Raw genomic sequence first — 22,674 nt, forward strand, 5'->3', positions numbered from 1 at the left:
GAAAAGTTTGATATTAGGATCTTCTTTTCTTCTAATAGATGTCATATTCAGAATCTCCTTCAGAATGAAAGACCTCGTCAAGCGTTTTCTCAGATTTCCGTTCGACACATACTGCTTTTTTTCTCCAACATCAGAATTTATTTTCTTCACGACTTTTTGGCTATGTTCATCTTGATCACCTTCTCTTCTTGCAGCGTGAGTGTCGGATTTTTTCTGCGGAACTTTTCCTCTTTTTCGTTCTCCTACATGTGACTTCAGAAAATTCCTGATTTGAACTGTTCTCCTCAAGTCAATTTGTTTAGACTTCAATTTTTCCAATCCCATTCTCAAGATCTTCTTTCTGTCCATCTCGTCTTCCACAATGAAAAAAATATTCAAATATGAAACGATAAAATTCGATAGTATCAAAGTTAAAAAATGTAAACCACAACACAATATTTGCAGCACGAAGCACATTCACAAGTGAATACTTTGTACATCTACTCCGCTGTTATATAGCCCCTCTACCATCCCTTCCTAGCACCCCACCACCCAATTGCCCGTTCCGTCGTCTGATTCGATATTAGATTGCTGTGACTTAAAATTTCTATGGAATCAACGTATTACATTCGTTCAATTTAACTGTCACACGTCGGACTGTTTGTTGATTTATCCTTAACTTCCTATGACCAATTTTAAAGTGTTACTTTTTTTAGTTGTATGATGAGCCTTGAGAAAGGAACAAAATAGTTCCGAAACGTTGGCAAATTCATAAGAGATTGTTTTTCAACCTGTTCAAATTTCTGCGATATTTTACTTATTGTGTTCAATCCATTATTTATGATACCTAAAAAGAACATAAATATAAAATATTTTGTAATTTTGTGATACTTGAGCCTAGCACTAAAAATACCTAAAAGTAGAGAGTGTTTTATATAATTATGAGTTTATGAAACATATGCGAATTTAAATGATAATTGTCCAGAGTATTTTTCTTACAGAAAGAATATACTATATTACTGTTTATTTTTTCAAACGTTTCTGATATTATGAAATGATAAAATATCAACAATTGAAAAGTATAAGTTATCGATACAGATAATAACTATCTGGATAAGCAAGTATTGAAGCGCATTAGTATTTCAATTCTTAAGTTTGTTTCAAATCTCGCTGCTATAAACAATATTTCAAAATTAATAATTTCTAGAGAATTCTTTTTCATCATTTACATTCACGTTGTAGATGGTATACTGGAGGGGAATTTCTTTGCACTACGACCTAGAGGTCTATTAGATCCACGTTTTTCCTGAGGAAATAAAAACTATAGAAAGAATGTCCCTGAATAGATTTAACGACTCTGATGTATATGCAGAAATCCATGTAGGTTCCTATATATAAGTACAGAATCGTTATTTTTTATTTTCACCCTAATTATACGGAGCACTACTATCTACTTCATGAATTTTATTTTCAATGTCTTAACCGGGAAACCGAAAAATTTTGAGTATATAATAATGAATAAATAAATAAATAAATAAATAAATAAATAAATAATTTAAATGAAATATTCTCATATCATAAGAGCTAAAAACTTCGTTTCTTAAAAATGGCATGGATTCCCCATCGAGTACCATGTGACTCTGGTGACATGACATTGAATTTTCGAAGATTTCCAGCTTTCAGTTTGCTTAAACGATATAAAGGTGCAACATTCAGGAATTGTTGTCAAAGTCATAATGCATTTATAACAGCATATCTACTCAAATATTCTTTCGTTTCGTGCTTTGATCGAAAAAAATTTTTTTTTATGGAAACCTATATCTTTAGTCGAATTATGATTTATTCTATCCTTACTATGCCTAAAATTGACAAGGTATTTCTGGATACGGAATATTCTGCTATCGTTTCTCAAAATAGGGGAATTATACGGAAATAACTTGATGTTAGTCCGAAAGTCACCTCAAAACATTTGTAAGGCGTCACTCTCTCCAAAATTTTAGACGAAAATCGGAAATGATATTCACGCCCAGTACAAGAAGAAGATATTGAAAAAAAATAACCAATGCAAATGACATTCAGTAAAGTGAAAATAAAATATCGCCAAAATAATGTCGAAATTAGACATAGTCACACCTATGCAAGTTTTTGGCCCTCCAACTTCATTTGCTGTTTAGATTAGATATTTTATGATTTCTATGCTGATCCAGCTATCGAAAATATTCAAAATGATTTTGAAAAGGCCGTTTTATAGAAAAAAGTTCTATTTTGAGATGCTGGGGTTCGAATGTAAATCGATAAAAATTGGAATATTTCCGAAAAATGCATCAACAATCAAATATCTCATTTCGAAATACTTCAAAGTTCATGCTATACAATTTCTTGTTTTCGCAGGTAGTATTTATGACCAAATCGGTCCTTTGAGGGCGGAAACGTTAAGGGATAGTTTAATGTATTGGTTATACTGTACCTGTGTTATTCTGTACCTAATCAAAGTAACAAATATTTTACTCTATACTTCAATACTTCAATGGTTTTGAAAAGGGTTCTTATTTGATGATCACGAAATAGTAGTAAACACCACTGTTGCATCTACATTAAATTTTCAAGAAATCAACATGGATATTTGCGCGGTAAAAGCACCACCACGGCTCTCTATGAGTTGACATCAGGTATTGTTGAGACGCTTGAACAGGGTGAGGTGCCTGTTGGACTTTTTCTGGACTTATCGAAGGCCTTTGATTGCGTGAGTCACCAGAAATTGTTAAACAAATTGGAACTTTATGGCATTCGTGATAACCAACTTGAATTATTGCGTAGTTACCTGAGCAATAGGATGCAGAGAGTTTCAGTTAACACTGGCGATAAGGTTCACACGTCCAAAGATGAGATTATTGATATGGGTGTACCTCAGGGGAGTATTTTGGTGCCCCTTCTTTTTATTTTATATATAAATGATTTGCCTTCAGCACTGTACAATATTGCCCAAACCCAGAATACCGCGATCAATGGTAAGATGTGATAATTATACGGAGCACTACTATCTACTTCATGAATTTCATTTTCAATGTCTTAACCGAGAAACCGAAAAATTTTGAGTATATAATAATGAATAAATAAATAAATAAATAAATAAATAAATAAATCAATAATAAAAATGAAATATTCTCATATTATAAGAGCTAAAAACTTGGTTTCTTAAAAAACGGCATGGATTCCCCATCGAGTAACATGTGACTCTGGTGATATGACAATGAATTTTCCAAGATTTCCAGCTTTCAGTATGCTTTAACGATAGAATGGTGCAACATTCAGGAATTGTTGTCGAAGTCATAATGTATTTTTAACAGCATATCCACCAAAAAATTCTTTCGTTTCGTACTCTCATCGAAAAAAATTTGTTTAAATGAAAACCTCTATTTTAGCCGAATTATGATCCAGCCTATCCTTACTATGCCCAAAATTGACAAGGTATTCCTGGATACGGAATATTCTGCTATCGTTTTTCAAAATGGGGAATTATACGGAAATAACTTGATATTAGTCCGAAAGTCACACTAAAACATTTGTAAGGCCACACTATCTCCAAAATTTAAGACGAAAATCGGAAATTATATTCACGCCCAGTACGAAAAGAAGATATTAAAAAAAAAATAACCAATGCAAGTGACATTCAGTAAAGTGAAAATAAAATTTCGCCAAAATAATGTCGAAATTAGACATAGTCAAACTTATGCAAGTTTTTGGCCGTCCAACTTCATTTGCTGTTTAGATCAGATATTTTATGATTTCTATGCTGATCCGGCTATCGAAAATATACAAAATGATTTTGAAAAGGCCGTTTTATAGAAAAAAGTTCTATTTTGAGATGCTGGGGTTCGAACTTAAATCGATAATTAATTGCAATATTTCCGAAAAATGCATCAACAATCAAATATCTTATTTCAAAATACTTCAAAGTTCATGCTATACAATTCCTTGTTTTCGCAGGTAGTAATTATGACCAAATCGGTCCGTTGCGGGCGGAAACGTTGAGGAATGGTTTATTGTATTGGTTATACTGTACCTGTGTTATTCTGTACCTGTCACCTAGTCAAAGTAACAAATATTTTACTGTATACTTCAATACGTCAATGGTTTTGAATAGGGTTTTTTTTGCTTATCAAGAAATAGTAGTCCCGTAGATCAGTTATGGCACTTTTTTGGTTTCCATGATATTGTTCTGGTTTTTTTTACAGATAAATCCCCTTTGTATTTGTCAAGAGAAATGAGATTTCGATAATTAAGTATGAACGTTGACTTCTATTCTATCTGTCTATTATATTCGTCAATGTAAACTGTTCTTTGTTTCAGGCTCAGGTAATTTTTTTGAAATTAATTCATTTTAATGAAACATCCTCTACACATCCATATAGCTCATGGAAAACTTCGAAAAACCGAATAAAAAAGTTACTTTCTTCCGTCATGAATTTTTTAAAATGGATTGCTGAAATTTATTAGAGAAAATAACGAAAAATTTTGGTTGCAGTAGCCTTTTTCTTGAGGTTGAAACTGGAATAATAATATTCGCGAGAGTACTGAAGCTGGCATATGGAAAAATGAGAAAACAATATAAAAAATTACGGTGCGTAGCGTAGCGTTAGATCTATGACGCCATTCCAGTGAAACTGGAAAGAGCAAATTTTTCCAATTATCTGTAGGCTATAAATAGTAGATGAATCCCTAAAACAATGTTCTTGAATGACAAAAAAAGCAGGATTGGAAATTATCCTGGTTATAGTGAACCAATGTCTCAATAAATGAGAGGATGAAATAACTCAAAACAAACGAAATTAATTCAGGAACATAATACACATTGATATAAAAGTGGACAAACAAATCAACAGTTGTTGGTTTAAAAAATAATGTTTCATTAAGAATATGCTGTAAATTCAAATATCAGACTTGCACTCCAATATTATGAATTTTCTATTTCTTGATCGCAGGTCAAGGAGCGTTCAGTCTTTTACGCATAGTACTTAAAACAGTACTGTTGTCTTTTCTCTACATCTAACAATTTTCAATTTTTTTCGAAGTTAATATTTCATTTTGAATATAGAGCGCAGGCTGGAGTTACAAATCCTACAAAAGTTTTCATTTTATAGGTTTCTCCTTCTTCCTGAAAATCTCAATGTAGTCATTCACATTGAAAAGTTTGATATTAGGATCTTCTTTTCTTCTAATAGATGTCATATTCAGAATCTCCTTCAGAATGAAAGACCTCGTCAAGCGTTTTCTCAGATTTCCGTTCGACACATACTGCTTTTTTTCTCCAACATCGGAATTTATTTTCTTCACGACTTTTTGGCTATGTTCATCTTGATTACCTTCTCTTCTTGCAGCGTGAGTGTCGGATTTCTTCTGCGGAACTTTTCCTCTTTTTCGTTCTCCTACATGTGACTTCGGAAAATTCCTGATTTGAACTGTTCTCCTCAAGTCAATTTGTTTAGACTTCAATTTTTCCAATCCCATTCTCAAGATCTTCTTTCTGTCCATCTCGTCTTCCACAATGAAAAAAATATTTAAGTATGAAACGATAAAATTCGATAGTATCAAAGTTAAAAAATGTAAACCACAACACAATATTTGCAGCACGAAGCACATTCACAACTGAATACTTCGTACATCTACTCCGCTGTTATATAGCCCCTCTACCATCCCTCCCTAGCACCCCACCACCCAATTGCCCGTTCCGTCGTCTGATTCGATATTAGATTGCTGTGACTTAAAATTTCTATGGAATCAACGTATTACATTCGTTCAATTTAACTGTCACACGTCGGACTGTTTGTTGATTTATCCTTAACTTCCTATGACCAATTTTAAAGTGTTACTTTTATTAGTTGTATGATGAGCCTTGAGAAAGGAACAAAATAGTTCCGAAACGTTGGCGAATTCATAAGAGATTGTTTTTCAACCTGTCCAAATTCCTGCGATATTTTACTTATTGCATGTGTTCAATTCATTATTTATGATACCTAAAAAGATCATATAAAATATTTTGTTATTTTGTGATACTTGAGCCTAACACTAAAAATACCTAAAATTATAGAGTGTTTAATTCAATTATGAGTTTATGAAACATATGCGAATTTAAATGATAATTGTCCAGAGTATTTTTCTTACAGAAAGAATATACTATTATATATTACTGTTCATTTTTTCAAACGTTTCTGATATTATGAAATGATAAAATATCAACAATTGAAAAGTATAAGTTATCGATACAGATAATAACTATCTGGATAAGCAAGTATTGAAGCGCATTAGTATTTCAATTCTTAAGTTTGTTTCAAATCTCGCTGCTCCAAACAATATTTCAAAATTAATAATTTCTAGAGAATTCTTTTTCATCATTTACATTCACGTTGTAGATGGTATACACGTTTTTTCTGAGGAAATAAAAACTATAGAAAGAATGTCCCTGAATAGATTTAACGACTCTGATGTATATGCAGAAATCACCACCGGATTATAACGACGACATTGAGACTCATTGGCTCCGTTTCAAGTCATCCCTTACAAATACAGCGAAAGAAATACTGGGCACAGAAAGCTCCCGAAAATCCCCAGACTGGTTTGCCGACAGCGAAACTTATATCGCACCCCTTTTGGACGCAAAACACAAAGCGATGAAAACCGCAATTAACAAGCCTGGCGATGTTGCAGCCCAAATAGGTTTCATAAACATAAAACGCGAGGTCCGTCAAGAAATAAGAAAAATCAAGGACAGCTGGTGGAAAGAAAAAGCTAGGGAAATACAAGCTTACGCCGATAACCATGACTACAGGCGTTTTTTCGAAGCTATTAAAACTGTTTACGGTCCAAGCAGAAAAGCTAGCTTTCCTATAAGAGATGCTCATGGAGCTATTCTAACTGATGATAGAAAAATTCTCGAAAGATGGAAGGAGCATTACTCACAGGTCTTGAATCAAAATAACGACTCGGATTTATCCATTTTAGACCTGCTCCCCGCGTATAGTCCGATGACATCGCTTGATGACGAAATCTCAATGTCGGAAATCATAAGCGCGATTAAAAATATGAAAAATGATAAGTCACCTGGTCTAGACGGCATTCCGGCGGAGATATTCAAAGCCTTGGATGAGGACATTGTCAATAGTCTCCTAATACTATTCCGCAAGATCTGGGAACAGGGAGATGTGCCACAAGACTTCAGAGACGCTTTAGTTATCAACCTCTATAAGAACAAAGGCGATACGTCGAATTGCAACAATTACAGGGGCATATCGTTGCTTAATGTGGCCGGTAAAATTCTCTCGAAGATTATGGCTAATCGTCTGGTTCCACTCTTAGAAAAGCTTTTACCTGAATCCCAGTGCGGCTTTCGACCAAATCGAGGTACGGTGGACCTAATTTTTACACTGCGACAGCTACAAGAAAAGGCCCGTGAACAACAATCAAGGATTTATACAGCCTTCATCGATTTAAGCAAGGCATTCGACTCGGTGAATCGGAGAGCGCTATGGAAAATCATGGCACGTCTTGGAGTACCCGAAAAATTCCTACCTGGTGTAAAAGCCTTCATACCAACAACACCGCTAGAATACAGCATAATGGCTCTACAACCGACCATTTCTCAACCAACTCTGGAATAAAACAAGGCTGCGTATTAGCGCCTTTACTGTTCAATATTTTCGCCATAGCTGTATCGATAATTGCTGACATGAGCATGCCCGTAAGAGGTGTTGGGATAAGATTCAGATTTGATGGAGGCCTGTTTAACCTGAAGCGCCTCAGAGCAAAAACCCGTACCAAGTTTATCACGGAACTTCAATATGCAGACGACTGTTCACTCATCGCTAGCAGCTCAGAGGATCTACAGATAATGATGGACACCTATAAACATATATACGAAGCTTTAGGCCTTAGACTCAATATTGACAAGACCAAAATCCTGGTAAGTCCGCCAGAAAGCCTTCAAACAGATATCAGCCTGGACAATGAAACTCTAGAACAGGTCGAGCAGTTCAAATACTTGGGAAGCTTCATAAACACTAGGGCTAACCTTGACACGGAAATACACAACCGTATCAATTCGGCATCACGGGCATTCTGGAAGCTGAAAGACAGAGTGTTCCAAAATCACGACCTCAATCTGAAGACCAAGACAGCTGTTTACAGAGCAGTGGTCCTCCCAACGCTTCTTTACGGAAGCGAAAGCTGGACTCCCTACAGGCGACATATTAAACAGCTTGAACAGACGCAGCAACGTCATCTAAGACAGATAATGCACATCAGATGGTTCCACAAAGTTTCGAATGCAGAAGTCTTGCAGCGCACGAGTTGTACAACAATTGAGACTCAAGTAACGAGGGCCCGACTCAGATGGAGCGGCCACATTCTGAGGATGCAGGACACAAGACTCCCCAAAATAGCTCTATACGGCGAAATCACTGAGGGAGCCCGGAAACCAGGAGGCCAGTATAAGCGGTTTAAGGATACACTACATCAATCCCTAAAATCAGTTAATGCTAATCATAACTGGGAACAACTAGCGTTAGACAGGTCACAGTGGAGGTCTTTGGTCCACAGTTATAATGGAGAATCGAGAAGGATACAGCGGCGGCCAGATCTGGTTGGAGACTATCCATGCCCTGAGTGTGGAAGGATCTGCAGGTCACGGTTGGGTCTCTTTAGTCACAGGAGGGCACACAGTCGCAACTAGCACTGAGAAGTTACAAGTCTGTTCAAATTTATTTATTTATTTTTTTTTTTTTTTCTTCTTTTTGTAGATTTATTCCCGGTAACGGGATACAGCAATGAATGAATGAATATGCAGAAATCCATGTAGGTTCCTATATATAAGTACAGAATCGTTATTTTTTATTTTCACCCTAATTATACGGAGCACTACTATCTACTTCATGAATTTCATTTTCAATGTCTTAACCGAGAAACCGAAAAATTTTGAGTATATAATAATGAATAAATAAATAAATAAATAAATAAATAAATAAATAAATCAATAATTAAAATGAAATATTCTCATATTATAAGAGCTAAAAACTTGGTTTCTTAAAAAACGGCATTGATTACCCATCGAGAAACATGTGACACTGGTGACATGACATTGAATTTTCCAAGATTTTCAGCTTTCAGTATGCTTTAACGATAGAATGGTGCAACATTCAGGAATTGTTGTCGAAGTCATAATGTATTTTAAACAGCATATCCACCAAAAAATTCTTTCGTTTCGTACTTTCATCGAAAAAAATTTGTTTAAATGAAAACCTCTATTTTAGTCGAATTATGATCCATCCTATCCTTATTATGCCCAAAATTGACAAGGTATTCCTGGATACGGAATATTCTGCTATCGTTTTTCAAAATGGGGAATTATACGGAAATAACTTGATATTAGTCCGAATGTCACACTAAAACATTTGTAAGGCCTCACTATCTCCAAAATTTAAGACGAAATTCGGAAATTATATTCACGCCCAGTACGAAAAGAAGATATTAAAAAAAAATAACCAATGCAAGTGACATTCAGTAAAGTGAAAATAAAATATCGCCAAAATAATGTCGAAATTAGACATAGTCAAACTTATGCAAGTTTTTGGCCGTCCAAGTTCATTTGCTGTTTAGATTAGATATTTTATGATTTCTATGCTGATCCATCTATCGAAAATATTCAAAATGATTTTGAAAAGGCCGTTTTATAGAAGAAAGTTCTATTTTGAGATGCTGGGGTTCGAACATAAATCGATAATTAATTGCAATATTTCCGAAAAATGCATCAACAATCAAATATCTTATTTCAAAATACTTCAAAGTTCATGCTATACAATTCCTTGTTTTCGCAGGTAGTAATTATGACCAAATCGGTCCGTTGCGGGCAGAAACGTTGAGGGATGGTTTATTGTATTGGTTATACTGTACCTGTGTTATTCTGTACCTGTCACCTAGTCAAAGTAACAAATATTTTACTGTATACTTCAAAACGTCAATGGTTTTGAATAGGGTTTTTTTTTGCTTATCAAGAAATAGTAGTCCCGTAGATCAGTTATGGCACTTTTTTGGTTTCCATGATATTGTTCTGGTTTTTTTTACAGATAAATCCCCTTTGTATTTGTCAAGAGAAATGAGATTTCGATAATTAAGTATGAACGTTGACTTCTATTCTATCTGTCTATTATATTCGTCAATGTAAACTGTTCTTTGTTTCAGGCTCAGGTAATTTCTTTTGAAATTAATTCATTTCAATGAAACATCCTCTACACATCCATATAGCTCATGGAAAACTTCGAAAAACCGAATAAAAAAGTTACTTTCTTCCGTCATGAATTTCTTAAAATGGATTGCTGAAATTTATTAGAGAAAATAACGAAAAATTTTGGTTGCAGTAGCCTTTTTCTTGAGGTTGAAACTGGAATAATAATATTCGCGAGAGAACTGAAGCTGGCATATGGAATAATGAGAAAACAATATAAAAAATTACGGTGCGTAGCGTAGCGTTAGATCCATGACGCCATTATAACTAGTGAAACTGAAAAAAGCAAATTTTTCCAATTATCTGTAGGATATAAATAGTAGATGAATCCCTAAAACAATGTTCTTGAATGACAAAAAAAAGCAGGATTGGAAATTATCCTGGTTATAGTGAACCAATGTCTCAATAAATGAGAGGATGAAATAACTCAAAACAAACGAAATTAATTCAGGAACATAATACACATTGATATAAAATTGGACAAACAAATCAACAGTTGTTGGTTTTCATATATCTGAGTTGATTTCGTTTATTTATCGCCCTTATTCGAAGGCTCACTTATTTGATATCCTCCTACTTAATTTTTGCTGATAATTAGTATATCTGGTCATATTTTGAAGTTTTAATTTTTTTTATACCGTACTTGGAACGGGACCTAACGTTGTCTTTTGAGTACACCTTACAATTTTTAATTTTTTTTCAAACCTAATGTTTCATTTAGAATACACTCTATATCATAAATGATTCATTATATCAGACTTGCACTCTGAATTCATACATAACCTATTGCTTGATTGCAGGTCAAGAAGCGTTCAGTGGATTGTTTTTGCATAGTACTTGAAACAGTACTAACTGTTAACTTTTATGATCCCCTATCAATTTTTATTTGTTTTCGAAATTAATGTTTCATTGAGAATATGCTGTAAATTCAAATATCAGACTTGCACTCCAATATTATGAATTTTCTCTTTCTTGATCGCAGGTCAAGGAGCGTTCAGTCTTTTACGCATAGTACTTAAAACAGTACTGTTGTCTTTTCTCTACATCTAACAATTTTCAATTTTTTTCGAAGTTAATATTTCATTTCGAATATAGAGCGCGGGCTGGAGTTACAAATCCTACAAAAGTTTTCATTTTATAGGTTTCTCCTTCTTCCTAAAAATCTCAATGTAGTCATTCATATTGAAAAGTTTGATATTAGGATCTTCTTTTCTTCTAATAGATGTCATATTCAGAATCTCCTTCAGAATGAAAGACCTCGTCAAGCGTTTTCTCAGATTTCCGTTCGACACATACTGCTTTTTTTCTCCAACATCGGAATTTATTTTCTTCACGACTTTTTGGCTACGTTCATCTTGATTACCTTCTCTTCTTGCAGCGTGAGTGTCGGATTTTTTCTGCGGAACTTTTCCTCTTTTTCTTTCTCCTACATGTGACTTCAGAAAATTCCTGATTTGAACTGTTCTCCTCAAGTCAATTTGTTTAGACTTCAATTTTTCCAATCCCATTCTCAAGATCTTCTTTCTGTCCATCTCGTCTTCCACAATGAAAAAAATATTTAAGTATGAAACGATAAAATTCGATAGTATCAAAGTTAAAAAATGTAAACCACAACACAATATTTGCAGCACGAAGCACATTCACAACTGAATACTTTGTACATCTACTCCGCTGTTATATAGCCCCTCTACCATCCCTCCCTAGCACCCCACCACCCAATTGCCCGTTCCGTCGTCTGATTCGATATTAGATTGCTGTGACTTAAAATTTCTATGGAATCAATGTATTACATTCGTTCAATTTAACTGACACACGTCGGACTCTTTGTTGATTTATCCTTAACTTCCTATGACCAATTTTAAAGTGTTACTTTTATTAGTTGTATGATGAGCCTTGAGAAAGGAACAAAATAGTTCCGAAACGTTGGCGAATTCATAAGAGATTGTTTTTCTTGAATGACAAAAAAAGCAGGATTGGAAATTATCCTGGTTATAGTGAACCAATGTCTCAATAAATGAGAGGATGAAATAACTCAAAACAAACGAAATTAATTCAAGAACATAATACACATTGATATAAAAGTGGACAAACAAATCAACAGTTGTTGGTTTTCATATATCTGAGTTGATTTCGTTTATTTATCGCCCTTATTCGAAGGCTAACTTATTTGATATCCTCCTACTTAATTTTTACTGATAATTAGTATAACTGGTCATATTTTGAAGTTTTAATTTTTTTTATACCGTACTTGGAACGGGACCTAACGTTGTCTTTTGAGTACACCTAACAATTTTTAATTTTTTTTCAAACCTAATGTTTCATTTAGAATACACTCTATATCATAAATGATTCATTATATCAGACTTGCACTCTGAATTCATACATAACCTATTGCTTGATTGCAGGTCAAGAAGCGTTCAGTGGATTTTTTTTTGCATAGTACTTGAAACAGTACTAACTGTTAACTTTTATGATCCCCTATCAATTTTTATTTGTTTTCAAAATTAATGTTTCATTAAGAATATGCTGTAAATTCAAATATCAGACTTGCACTCCAATATTATGAATTTTCTATTTCTTGATCGCAGGTCAAGGAGCGTTCAGTCTTTTACGCATAGTACTTAAAACAGTACTGTTGTCTTTTCTCTACATCTAACAATTTTCAATTTTTTTCGAAGTTAATATTTCATTTTGAATATAGAGCGCGGGCTGGAGTTACAAATCCTACAAAAGTTTCATTTTATAGGTTTCTCCTTCTTCCTAAAAATCTCAATGTAGTCATTCACATTGAAAAGTTTGATATTAGGATCTTCTTTTCTTCTAATAGATGTCATATTCAGAATCTCCTTCAGAATGAAAGACCTCGTCAAGCGTTTTCTCAGATTTCCGTTCGACACATACTGCTTTTTTTCTCCAACATCAGAATTTATTTTCTTCACGACTTTTTGGCTATGTTCATCTTGATTACCTTCTCTTCTTGCAGCGTGAGTGTCGGATTTTTTCTGCGGAACTTTTCCTCTTTTTCGTTCTCCTACATGTGACTTCAGAAAATTCCTGATTTGAACTGTTCTCCTCAAGTCAATTTGTTTAGACTTCAATTTTTCCAATCCCATTCTCAAGATCTTCTTTCTGTCCATCTCGTCTTCCACAATGAAAAAAATATTTAAGTATGAAACGATAAAATTTGATAGTATCAAAGTTAAAAAATGTAAACCACAACACAATATTTGCAGCACGAAGCACATTCACAACTGAATACTTTGTACATCTACTCCGCTGTTATATAGCCCTTCTACCATCCCTCCCTAGCACCCCACCACCCAATTGCCCGTTCCGTCGTCTGATTCGATATTAGATTGCTGTGACTTAAAATTTCTATGGAATCAATGTATTACATTCGTTCAATTTAACTGTCACACGTCGGACTGTTTGTTGATTTATCCTTAACTTCCTATGACCAATTTTAAAGTGTTACTTTTATTAGTTGTATGATGAGCCTTGAGAAAGGAACAAAATAGTTCCGAAACGTTGGCGAATTCATAAGAGATTGTTTTTCAACCTGTCCAAATTCCTGCGATATTTTACTTATAGTGTTCAATCCATTATTTATGATACCTAAAAAGAACATATAAAATATTTTGTTATTTTGTGATACTTGAGCCTAACACTAAAAATACCTAAAATTATAGAGTGTTTTATATAATTATGAGTTTATGAAACATATGAGAATTTAAATGATAATTGTCCAGAGTATTTTTCTTACAGAAAGAATATACTTTATTACTGTTTATTTTTTCAAACGTTTCTGATATTATGAAATGATAAAATATCAACAATTGAAAAGTATAAGTTATCGATACAGATAATGACTATCTGGATAAGCAAGTATTGAAGCGCATGAGTATTTCAATTCTTAAGTTTGTTTCAAATCTCGCTGCTCCAAACAATATTTCAAAATTAATAATTTCTAGAGAATTCTTTTTCATCATTTACATTCACGTTGTAGATGGTATACACGTTTTTCCTGAGGAAATAAAACTATAGAAAGAATGTCCCTGAATAGATTTAACGACTCTGATGTATATGCAGAAATCCATGTAGGTTCCCATATATAAGTACAGAATCGTTATTTTTTGTTTTCACCCTAATTATACGGAGCACTACTATCTACTTCATGAATTTCATTTTCAAGGTCTTAACCGGGAAACCGAAAAGTTTTGAGTATATAATAATAATAATAATAATGTCTGGCCTGCCTGGCAGCTATCTGGTAGATGGCCTGCCGGGTAGCCATCGTAACGACGTAGACGGTGCAGCCAGCCACGCCTGCTGTCCGCAGTCCCATTCCTTTTTCCTCTCTCTTTCACATCCTTTATAGGGGTGCTCTTTCTGCTCCGATTTCTCTACCCCTCACCCAAACCGAGAAAGGGGAGCACAAACCCATGAAAATGGTGATAACGAGAAGCCTCGGAAACAAGTCGCTGCCTGGGGATCGTCAGGGCATGTCTGGAGCCGGCGCTGGACATGACAGCATGCGGGACGTCGGTGGCGGGATGTTGAAGAAGCGGGCTCCTGCTGCAAAAGAAGCTACAGCTCCAAAGCAACAACAGAAACCAACGAGTCCAATTCAATTGCCGATTCGAACCGCTGAAGGTGCTGCGCAGGATGTTCAGCCAGTGCTCACCCAAGCGGGGTTAGTTAGAAAGCGCATGAAATGGACAACGTCCATGAATGAAACTATTGTGCGCATGTATAACTCCATCACGGGACTAGGGCAGAACACGAACAACTATAGGAAAAGGCTCCATGAGGAATTCTGCAACGCCTACCCAAATCTCAATGTCACTGAACAACGAGTGGCAGACCAGTACCGCGTAATTCTGAGAAATCAACTAATACCAACGGCCCGAATCGACGCAATTAAACGAGAACTTCAGCGTCCACCTACAATAGAGAATAACACCAACACCTCTGATGAAATTCACATGCCTGGGCAACAACAGGCAGAACAAGCTGATACTGAAAGTCCATCTTGCAACGCAAGTGAGCCTGAACACCAGGACGATAGGCAAGAGCTCCACCGACAAGTTGACTCTGACATGAGGAGATACTTTGCCGAACTGGAAGGAACAGATCCTCTTCATCGTGTAGCACCTCCACGACTCAATACATCCAAGAAACTGTCACTTATAATCGACATCTTGAATAAGGACGTTTTACCTGAATATCTACAGAACGGAAGTTCATTGGAATATCTGCATCTAGTTTTTCACTGTGCAGCGCTAACGACAGCGAAAACCATAGGGGCAAAAATTCGCCGAACGAACAACGATGGTCCAAAATTACACAAATTACACGCGCCAGCATGGCAGAAACGTCTTCAACACAAAACAGAAAGGCTAAGAAGAGACATTGGACGACTGACGGAGTACTTGAACGGGAATCGAGGAAGAAAGGTTGTGAAAGCTGCCAAAGAGATTATGGATAGAAACAGGACACACACAGAACGAGAGACGGAGAATGCTACAGCTCACCATTGCCTCGACACTCTGAAGCAAAAATTAAGTCTGTATGCAGAACGCCTGAGGAGATATAAAAGCAATTATAGCCGGAAAAGAGACAATAATTCATTCGAAAAGTCGGAAGAATCTTTCTACCGGTCAATCACAGGGTCGGATGGAGAAAATGGAAAGTTACCACCAAAGGAAGCCATTGAACAATTCTGGACCGAACAATTATCAACGAAACCTCAGTTCAATGGAGATTACGGATGGATTGAAGAGGAAAAATCTGAAGCTATAAAATATGAGCCGATGCAGCATGACATGATCACAATTGAAGAAGTAAAATCATATCAGAGGACTGCACAACTGGAAAGCACCTGGGCCTGATGGATTACAGAACTTCTGGATCAAGAAACTTTGGATCATGCATGACAAATTGACCTCCGCAATAAATGATGTCATTGAAAATCCCGAAAGAATGCCAGTATTCCTTACACATGGCACAACATACCTGTTACCTATGTCACGTTCAAAATTTCCCGCGCTGCATATCGCACTCCTGGCGCCATCTATCCGTGCCCCATCGTTTGTTTTCTACATCGATTTTTCCGCGATCTGCCATCGATTTTGTCTCTGTGATCTGTCATCGATTTTTGGCTCTATGACAACTACGTTTTTTTGGTACGAAAGACACCATTTTGTGGAGCGATTCGAATGTTCTGGAATTTTTGGGAGTTTCTTGAAGAGAATTTTGTGTGCTATCTCGAAAGAGGATTATTTCTGCAAGAAAGTTTGCTGTATTTTGGAATCCAGTCGTCCTTCTGGTTGTCGATTGAATTTTGTCGGAGATTACCGATTTTGGCAGCACCCAAAAGAGTAGAGCATTTTGAGAGTCGAAGATCGTAAGTTGTTATTTCAATCATGTGTGTTTAGTTTTGTAGAATCTAATGGATCACGCTTTCCCTTTTTAGAGACTCTTTTTCCACCGGGAAAACACCTGAAGAATTGAAATTTCTGAGCCCCTAAGATTACCTACCTTTTTACCTGCGTTCAACTGAACGAAACGAGGGGATTTAGCAGTGGATTGTCTTTATGTTTGCTGTAATTCAGAGAGAAAGAGTTGGGAGAATCTTCGAGCAACCCATACGCTGGACATCGTTGTGTAGAGCTTACTATAGAATCACATTTCCTGGTAACACTACGTGTTGGATGATAAGGTCAGATCTATTACCTTACTTTGTGAGACATCGCCACCAAATTTTATATAGAGCTCACACTACTAGTCGTAGAAGCATCAACGAGAGAACCCGAGTAGTTCTTGTTAAAGAGAAAGAGATATCTTATTATATTCCTTACTGTTACCATCTAATTTACGAATTATAGAATAGTGTAAAGCCTACGTAAAGTTACTGCGGCCCACTGAACTGTTTGTTTCTGTCGATACGTTTAACTTGTCCGAACATTATGTGTAGACGAATATACAATATTTGAAAATCTATAATATATTATAATAGCTTCCCTTTCACATTGATAGAGGTAACAATCCCTTTATCAAGAGACAAACGAGAGATCAGTTTACGATTGTTTGGCGCCCTTTTCAACAACTTAAAAATATTATTAATAAATTCTTCCATCAGTGTGTATGGTATTTAAAGGATGGGTGGAAAAACACACTATATGATTTATATATTTATACTTCGGCGATCGATTTCGGTTTACAGTGGAACCATCATCAGGCCAGCTGAAATTATCATTGATTAGGAATGCAAATTCTGGTATTTTTTACATTTTAGAAGTATTAAAAGTGAGGTTAAGTAATAACAACAAAAGAAGGAATAAACAGAAGCGTGCAAGCAAGCGGACATACCGTTTAGTAATTCAGCTGAAGTAACAACATGAAAAATTCTTGTTCATAATTAAAAAGACAATTGATCCTTAATTCCAATTTGTTGGCGATATTTAATGTATTTTTTGGAGCAGGCATTCAGTCTAGAAACCAGAAAGATGTTTGAACGGAAACAGAGGTGCGAGATAACGGTAAGGAAAGAAGTGTCAAGGTTTGGCGGGTAAATTCAAATTAAATGCAGGGAGTTATCAGCTTAAAAATGTTCTTGGATGTTCGGAAATCTGATATGTCATTTAGGAGGTTCGAGTCATTCTTTTTTCTCAATATCTCGTATTGCTCTAACAGGGTTATTTTGTGGTAGTTTGTTTCTTTATGTAAAATCTCGAGGTTATCAAAATTGGTGCTGTGATCTTTTTCCTTTAGATGTTCTCCAAGAGCAGATATGGGTCTATTTTTTAAATGTTCGTTAAATCTCTTTTTCATATTTCGAGTTGTCATTCCTATGTAAAAGGATTCGCAGTCTCTGCAGGAGATTTTGTAGACACCACTCATTTCTTCTTTCTCTCTTCTCTTCTTACAGTTAATTAATAAATTTTCTAGGGTTGCATGTCTTCTGTAAGAAAGGGTGTAGTTATATTTCTTGAGAGTTGAAATTAATTTTGGATTTAAGTCTCTATAAAAGGGTATTGATATGAAACGATCGTTTGTTGATGTATGTGGGTATATCTTATCAATAATAATCTTTCTTTTAATGGAATTAAATATTGTATCCATGTATCTGTCAGAGTATTGATTATTTTCTCCGATCTGGTAAATGGTTTTTATTTCTTTTTTATAATTTTCTGTAGACATTGGAACGTTGAGGAGTCTCCTGAATAGAAATGAGAAGGCGGCTTTCTTTGCTGAAGGTGCGTGATATGAGTCGTGAGGAATTATTAAGTCAGTTTGAGTAGGTTTTCTGTAGATGTTATATGAGAAAATATTACCTTCTTCTAAGGATATTGTGAGGTCAAGAAAATTAATACAATTGGACACTGACTTTTCTAGAGAAAATTTGATTTTAAATTTTGAATTCATGAGGTCGAAGAATTCTGACAGCTCTTGTTCGGTGCCTGACCAGATAACAAAGATATCGTCTACGTATCTTCTCCAAAGGATAATTTTGTCACTATTTTGTAGTTGCATAATTTGTTTTTCTGCCTTGTCCACGTATGCGTCAGCTATGAGTCCACTGGATGGCAGGCCCATTGGTAGACCATCTTTCATCAGGTATATTGTGTTGTCGAAAATGAAAAAATTTTGTTCAGTAATCACTTCACATAGTTTACTTATGTTTTCTACGTCCGTATTATCTAGGTTTAAAACATCATCGGAGTTTATGTATTCCTCCAAGTATTCTTTAAGCACAATGAGGGATTCGTCTACGGGAATGTTGGTGTACAAATTTACGATGTCAAATGAAGCTATGATGTAATTTTTATCGGGATCTAATTCTGTCATCTCAATGTTCTTTATCAATTCAGAAGAGTTTTTAATTGAGAAAGTAGAACTGTATTTTAGTTTTTTAACATAGAGGCTGTTGACAAACCTGGAGATCTTGAGGCATGGTGAAGAAACAGCAGATATTATCGGTCTAATAGTTCTATCAGGTTTATGTAACTTGACCAGAGTGAATTGTCTCGCCAAATTTTTGTAGGGTTGGGATAGTATTTTTCAAAACATCGTTAACTCTGTTACAGTATTTCAAAAAAGGATTATTCCTACATTTAACTATTTCATTATCATCGAAAAACTTAAGGGTCTTTTCAACGTATAAATCTCTATTCAAAAGTACTAGACCTGCGTTTTTGTCTGCTTTAGTCATTATAAGGTTGTTTTCTGTAATTTTGTTTTGTAGTTTTTTAAGATTTTTATTTAAATGAACGTTTATTATGAGTTGTTTACGGTTGCACGCTCCCACCTCTCTGTCTTTGAAGGCTCTAAGGGTATCCGCTACTTCTTCCGCGATAGCATCAAAATGGGGGTTGTTTCTGACTTGAGTTTCGATATCAATTGCAGTCTTGAAAACGTCCAGAGACCGGGGTATTGGAGAAAATTTGTGTCCAAGGTTTAGGATCCGCATTTCATCTTCATCAAAGTTTATATCCGAGAGGTTAGTGAGCCTGCTGTGAAAGCTGTGAAGGTTCAAATCTGGTGTTGTGTTGTGTTTATTTTTCTCTGTTTGTGTCTTCACCAGAAGACACAACCTTAGACCCTTAGAGCCTTCAAAGACAGAGAGGTGGGAGCGTGCAACCGTAAACAACTCATAATAAACGTTCATTTAAATAAAAATCTTAAAAAACTACAAAACAAAATTACAGAAAACAACCTTATAATGACTAAAGCAGACAAAAACGCAGGTCTAGTACTTTTGAATAGAAATTTATACGTTGAAAAGACCCTTAAGTTTTTCGATGATAATGAAATAGTTAAATGTAGGAATAATCCTTTTTTGAAATACTGTAACAGAGTTAACGATGTTTTGAAAAATACTATCCCAACCCTACAAAAATTTGGCGAGACAATTCACTCTATGAAAGAAAAGAACCCTGCGGTACCTAAACTATATAGTCTGGTCAAGTTACATAAACCTGATAGAACTATTAGACCGATAATATCTGCTGTTTCTTCACCATGCCTCAAGATCTCCAGGTGTGTCAACAGCCTCTATGTTAAAAAACTAAAATACAGTTCTACTTTCTCAATTAAAAACTCTTCTGAATTGATAAAGAACATTGAGATGACAGAATTAGATCCCGATAAAAATTACATCATAGCTTCATTTGACATCGTAAATTTGTACACCAACATTCCCGTAGACGAATCCCTCATTGTGCTTAAAGAATACTTGGAGGAATACATAAACTCCGATGATGTTTTAAACCTAGATAATACGGACGTAGAAAACATAAGTAAACTATGTGAAGTGATTACTGAACAAAATTTTTTCATTTTCGACAACACAATATACCTGATGAAAGATGGTCTACCAATGGGCCTGCCATCCAGTGGACTCATAGCTGACGCATACGTGGACAAGGCAGAAAAACAAATTATGCAACTACAAAATAGTGACAAAATTATCCTTTGGAGAAGATACGTAGACGATATCTTTGTTATCTGGTCAGGCACCGAACAAGAGCTGTCAGAATTCTTCGACCTCATGAATTCAAAATTTAAAATCAAATTTTCTCTAGAAAAGTCAGTGTCCAATTGTATTAATTTTCTTGACCTCACAATATCCTTAGAAGAAGGTAATATTTTCTCATATAACATCTACAGAAAACCTACTCAAACTGACTTAATAATTCCTCACGACTCATATCACGCACCTTCAGCAAAGAAAGCCGCCTTCTCATTTCTATTCAGGAGACTCCTCAACGTTCCAATGTCTACAGAAAATTATAAAAAAGAAATAAAAACCATTTACCAGATCGGAGAAAATAATCAATACTCTGACAGATACATGGATACAATATTTAATTCCATCAAAAGAAAGATTATTATTGATAAGATATACCCACATACATCAACAAACGATCGTTTCATATCAATACCCTTTTATAGAGACTTAAATCCAAAATTAATTTCAACTCTCAAGAAATATAACTACACCCTTTCTTACAGAAGACATGCAACCCTAGAAAATTTATTAATTAACTGTAAGAAGAGAAGAGAGAAAGAAGAAATGAGTGGTGTCTACAAAATCTCCTGCAGAGACTGCGAATCCTTTTACATAGGAATGACAACTCGAAATATGAAAAAGAGATTTAACGAACATTTAAAAAATAGACCCATATCTGCTCTTGGAGAACATCTAAAGGAAAAAGATCACAGCACCAATTTTGATAACCTCAAGATTTTACATAAAGAAACAAACTACCACAAAATAACCCTGTTAGAGCAATACGAGATATTGAGAAAAAAGAATGACTCGAACCTCCTAAATGACATATCAGATTTCCGAACATCCAAGAACATTTTTAAGCTGATAACTCCCTGCATTTAATTTGAATTTACCCGCCAAACCTTGACACTTCTTTCCTTACCGTAATCTCGCACCTCTGTTTCCGTTCAAACATCTTTCTGGTTTCTAGACTGAATGCCTGCTCCAAAAAATACATTAAATATCGCCAACAAATTGGAATTAAGGATCAATTGTCTTTTTAATTATGAACAAGAATTTTTCATGTTGTTACTTCAGCTGAATTACTAAACGGTATGTCCGCTTGCTTGCACGCTTCTGTTTATTCCTTCTTTTGTTGTTATTACTTAACCTCACTTTTAATACTTCTAAAATGTAAAAAATACCAGAATTTGCATTCCTAATCAATGATAATTTCAGCTGGCCTGATGATGGTTCCACTGTAAACCGAAATCGATCGCCGAAGTATAAATATATAAATCATATAGTGTGTTTTTCCACCCATCCTTTAAATACCATACACACTGATGGAAGAATTTATTAATAATATTTTTAAGTTGTTGAAAAGGGCGCCAAACAATCGTAAACTGATCTCTCGTTTGTCTCTTGATAAAGGGATTGTTACCTCTATCAATGTGAAAGGGAAGCTATTATAATATATTATAGATTTTCAAATATTGTATATTCGTCTACACATAATGTTCGGACAAGTTAAACGTATCGACAGAAACAAACAGTTCAGTGGGCCGCAGTAACTTTACGTAGGCTTTACACTATTCTATAATTCGTAAATTAGATGGTAACAGTAAGGAATATAATAAGATATCTCTTTCTCTTTAACAAGAACTACTCGGGTTCTCTCGTTGATGCTTCTACGGCTAGTAGTGTGAGCTCTATATAAAATTTGGTGGCGATGTCTCACAAAGTAAGGTAATAGATCTGACCTTATCATCCAACACGTAGTGTTACCAGGAAATGTAATTCTATAGTAAGCTCTACACAACGATGTCCAGCGTATGGGTTGCTCGAAGATTCTCCCAACTCTTTCTCTCTGAATTACAGCAAACATAAAGACAATCCACTGCTAAATCCCCTCGTTTCGTTCAGT

The 22,674-nt window shown here is 35.2% G+C and overlaps 1 protein-coding gene across 1 annotated transcript; it reads left to right on the top strand.

Annotated features, from left to right (window-relative positions):
• Positions 1-20,317: 20,317 nt before the first annotated feature.
• On the top strand, positions 20,318-22,049 carry LOC123321847. Its single transcript, XM_044909624.1, has 2 exons — positions 20,318-21,860; positions 21,987-22,049. The coding sequence occupies exon 1, from the start codon at positions 20,382-20,384 to the stop codon at positions 21,648-21,650; it is 1,269 nt and encodes a 422-aa protein (XP_044765559.1). The 5' UTR covers positions 20,318-20,381; the 3' UTR covers positions 21,651-21,860; positions 21,987-22,049.
• Positions 22,050-22,674: the final 625 nt, after the last annotated feature.

This window comes from Coccinella septempunctata, chromosome X (genome assembly GCF_907165205.1).
Source record: "Coccinella septempunctata chromosome X, icCocSept1.1, whole genome shotgun sequence".
In the NCBI taxonomy this organism is placed as follows: domain Eukaryota; kingdom Metazoa; phylum Arthropoda; class Insecta; order Coleoptera; family Coccinellidae; genus Coccinella; species Coccinella septempunctata.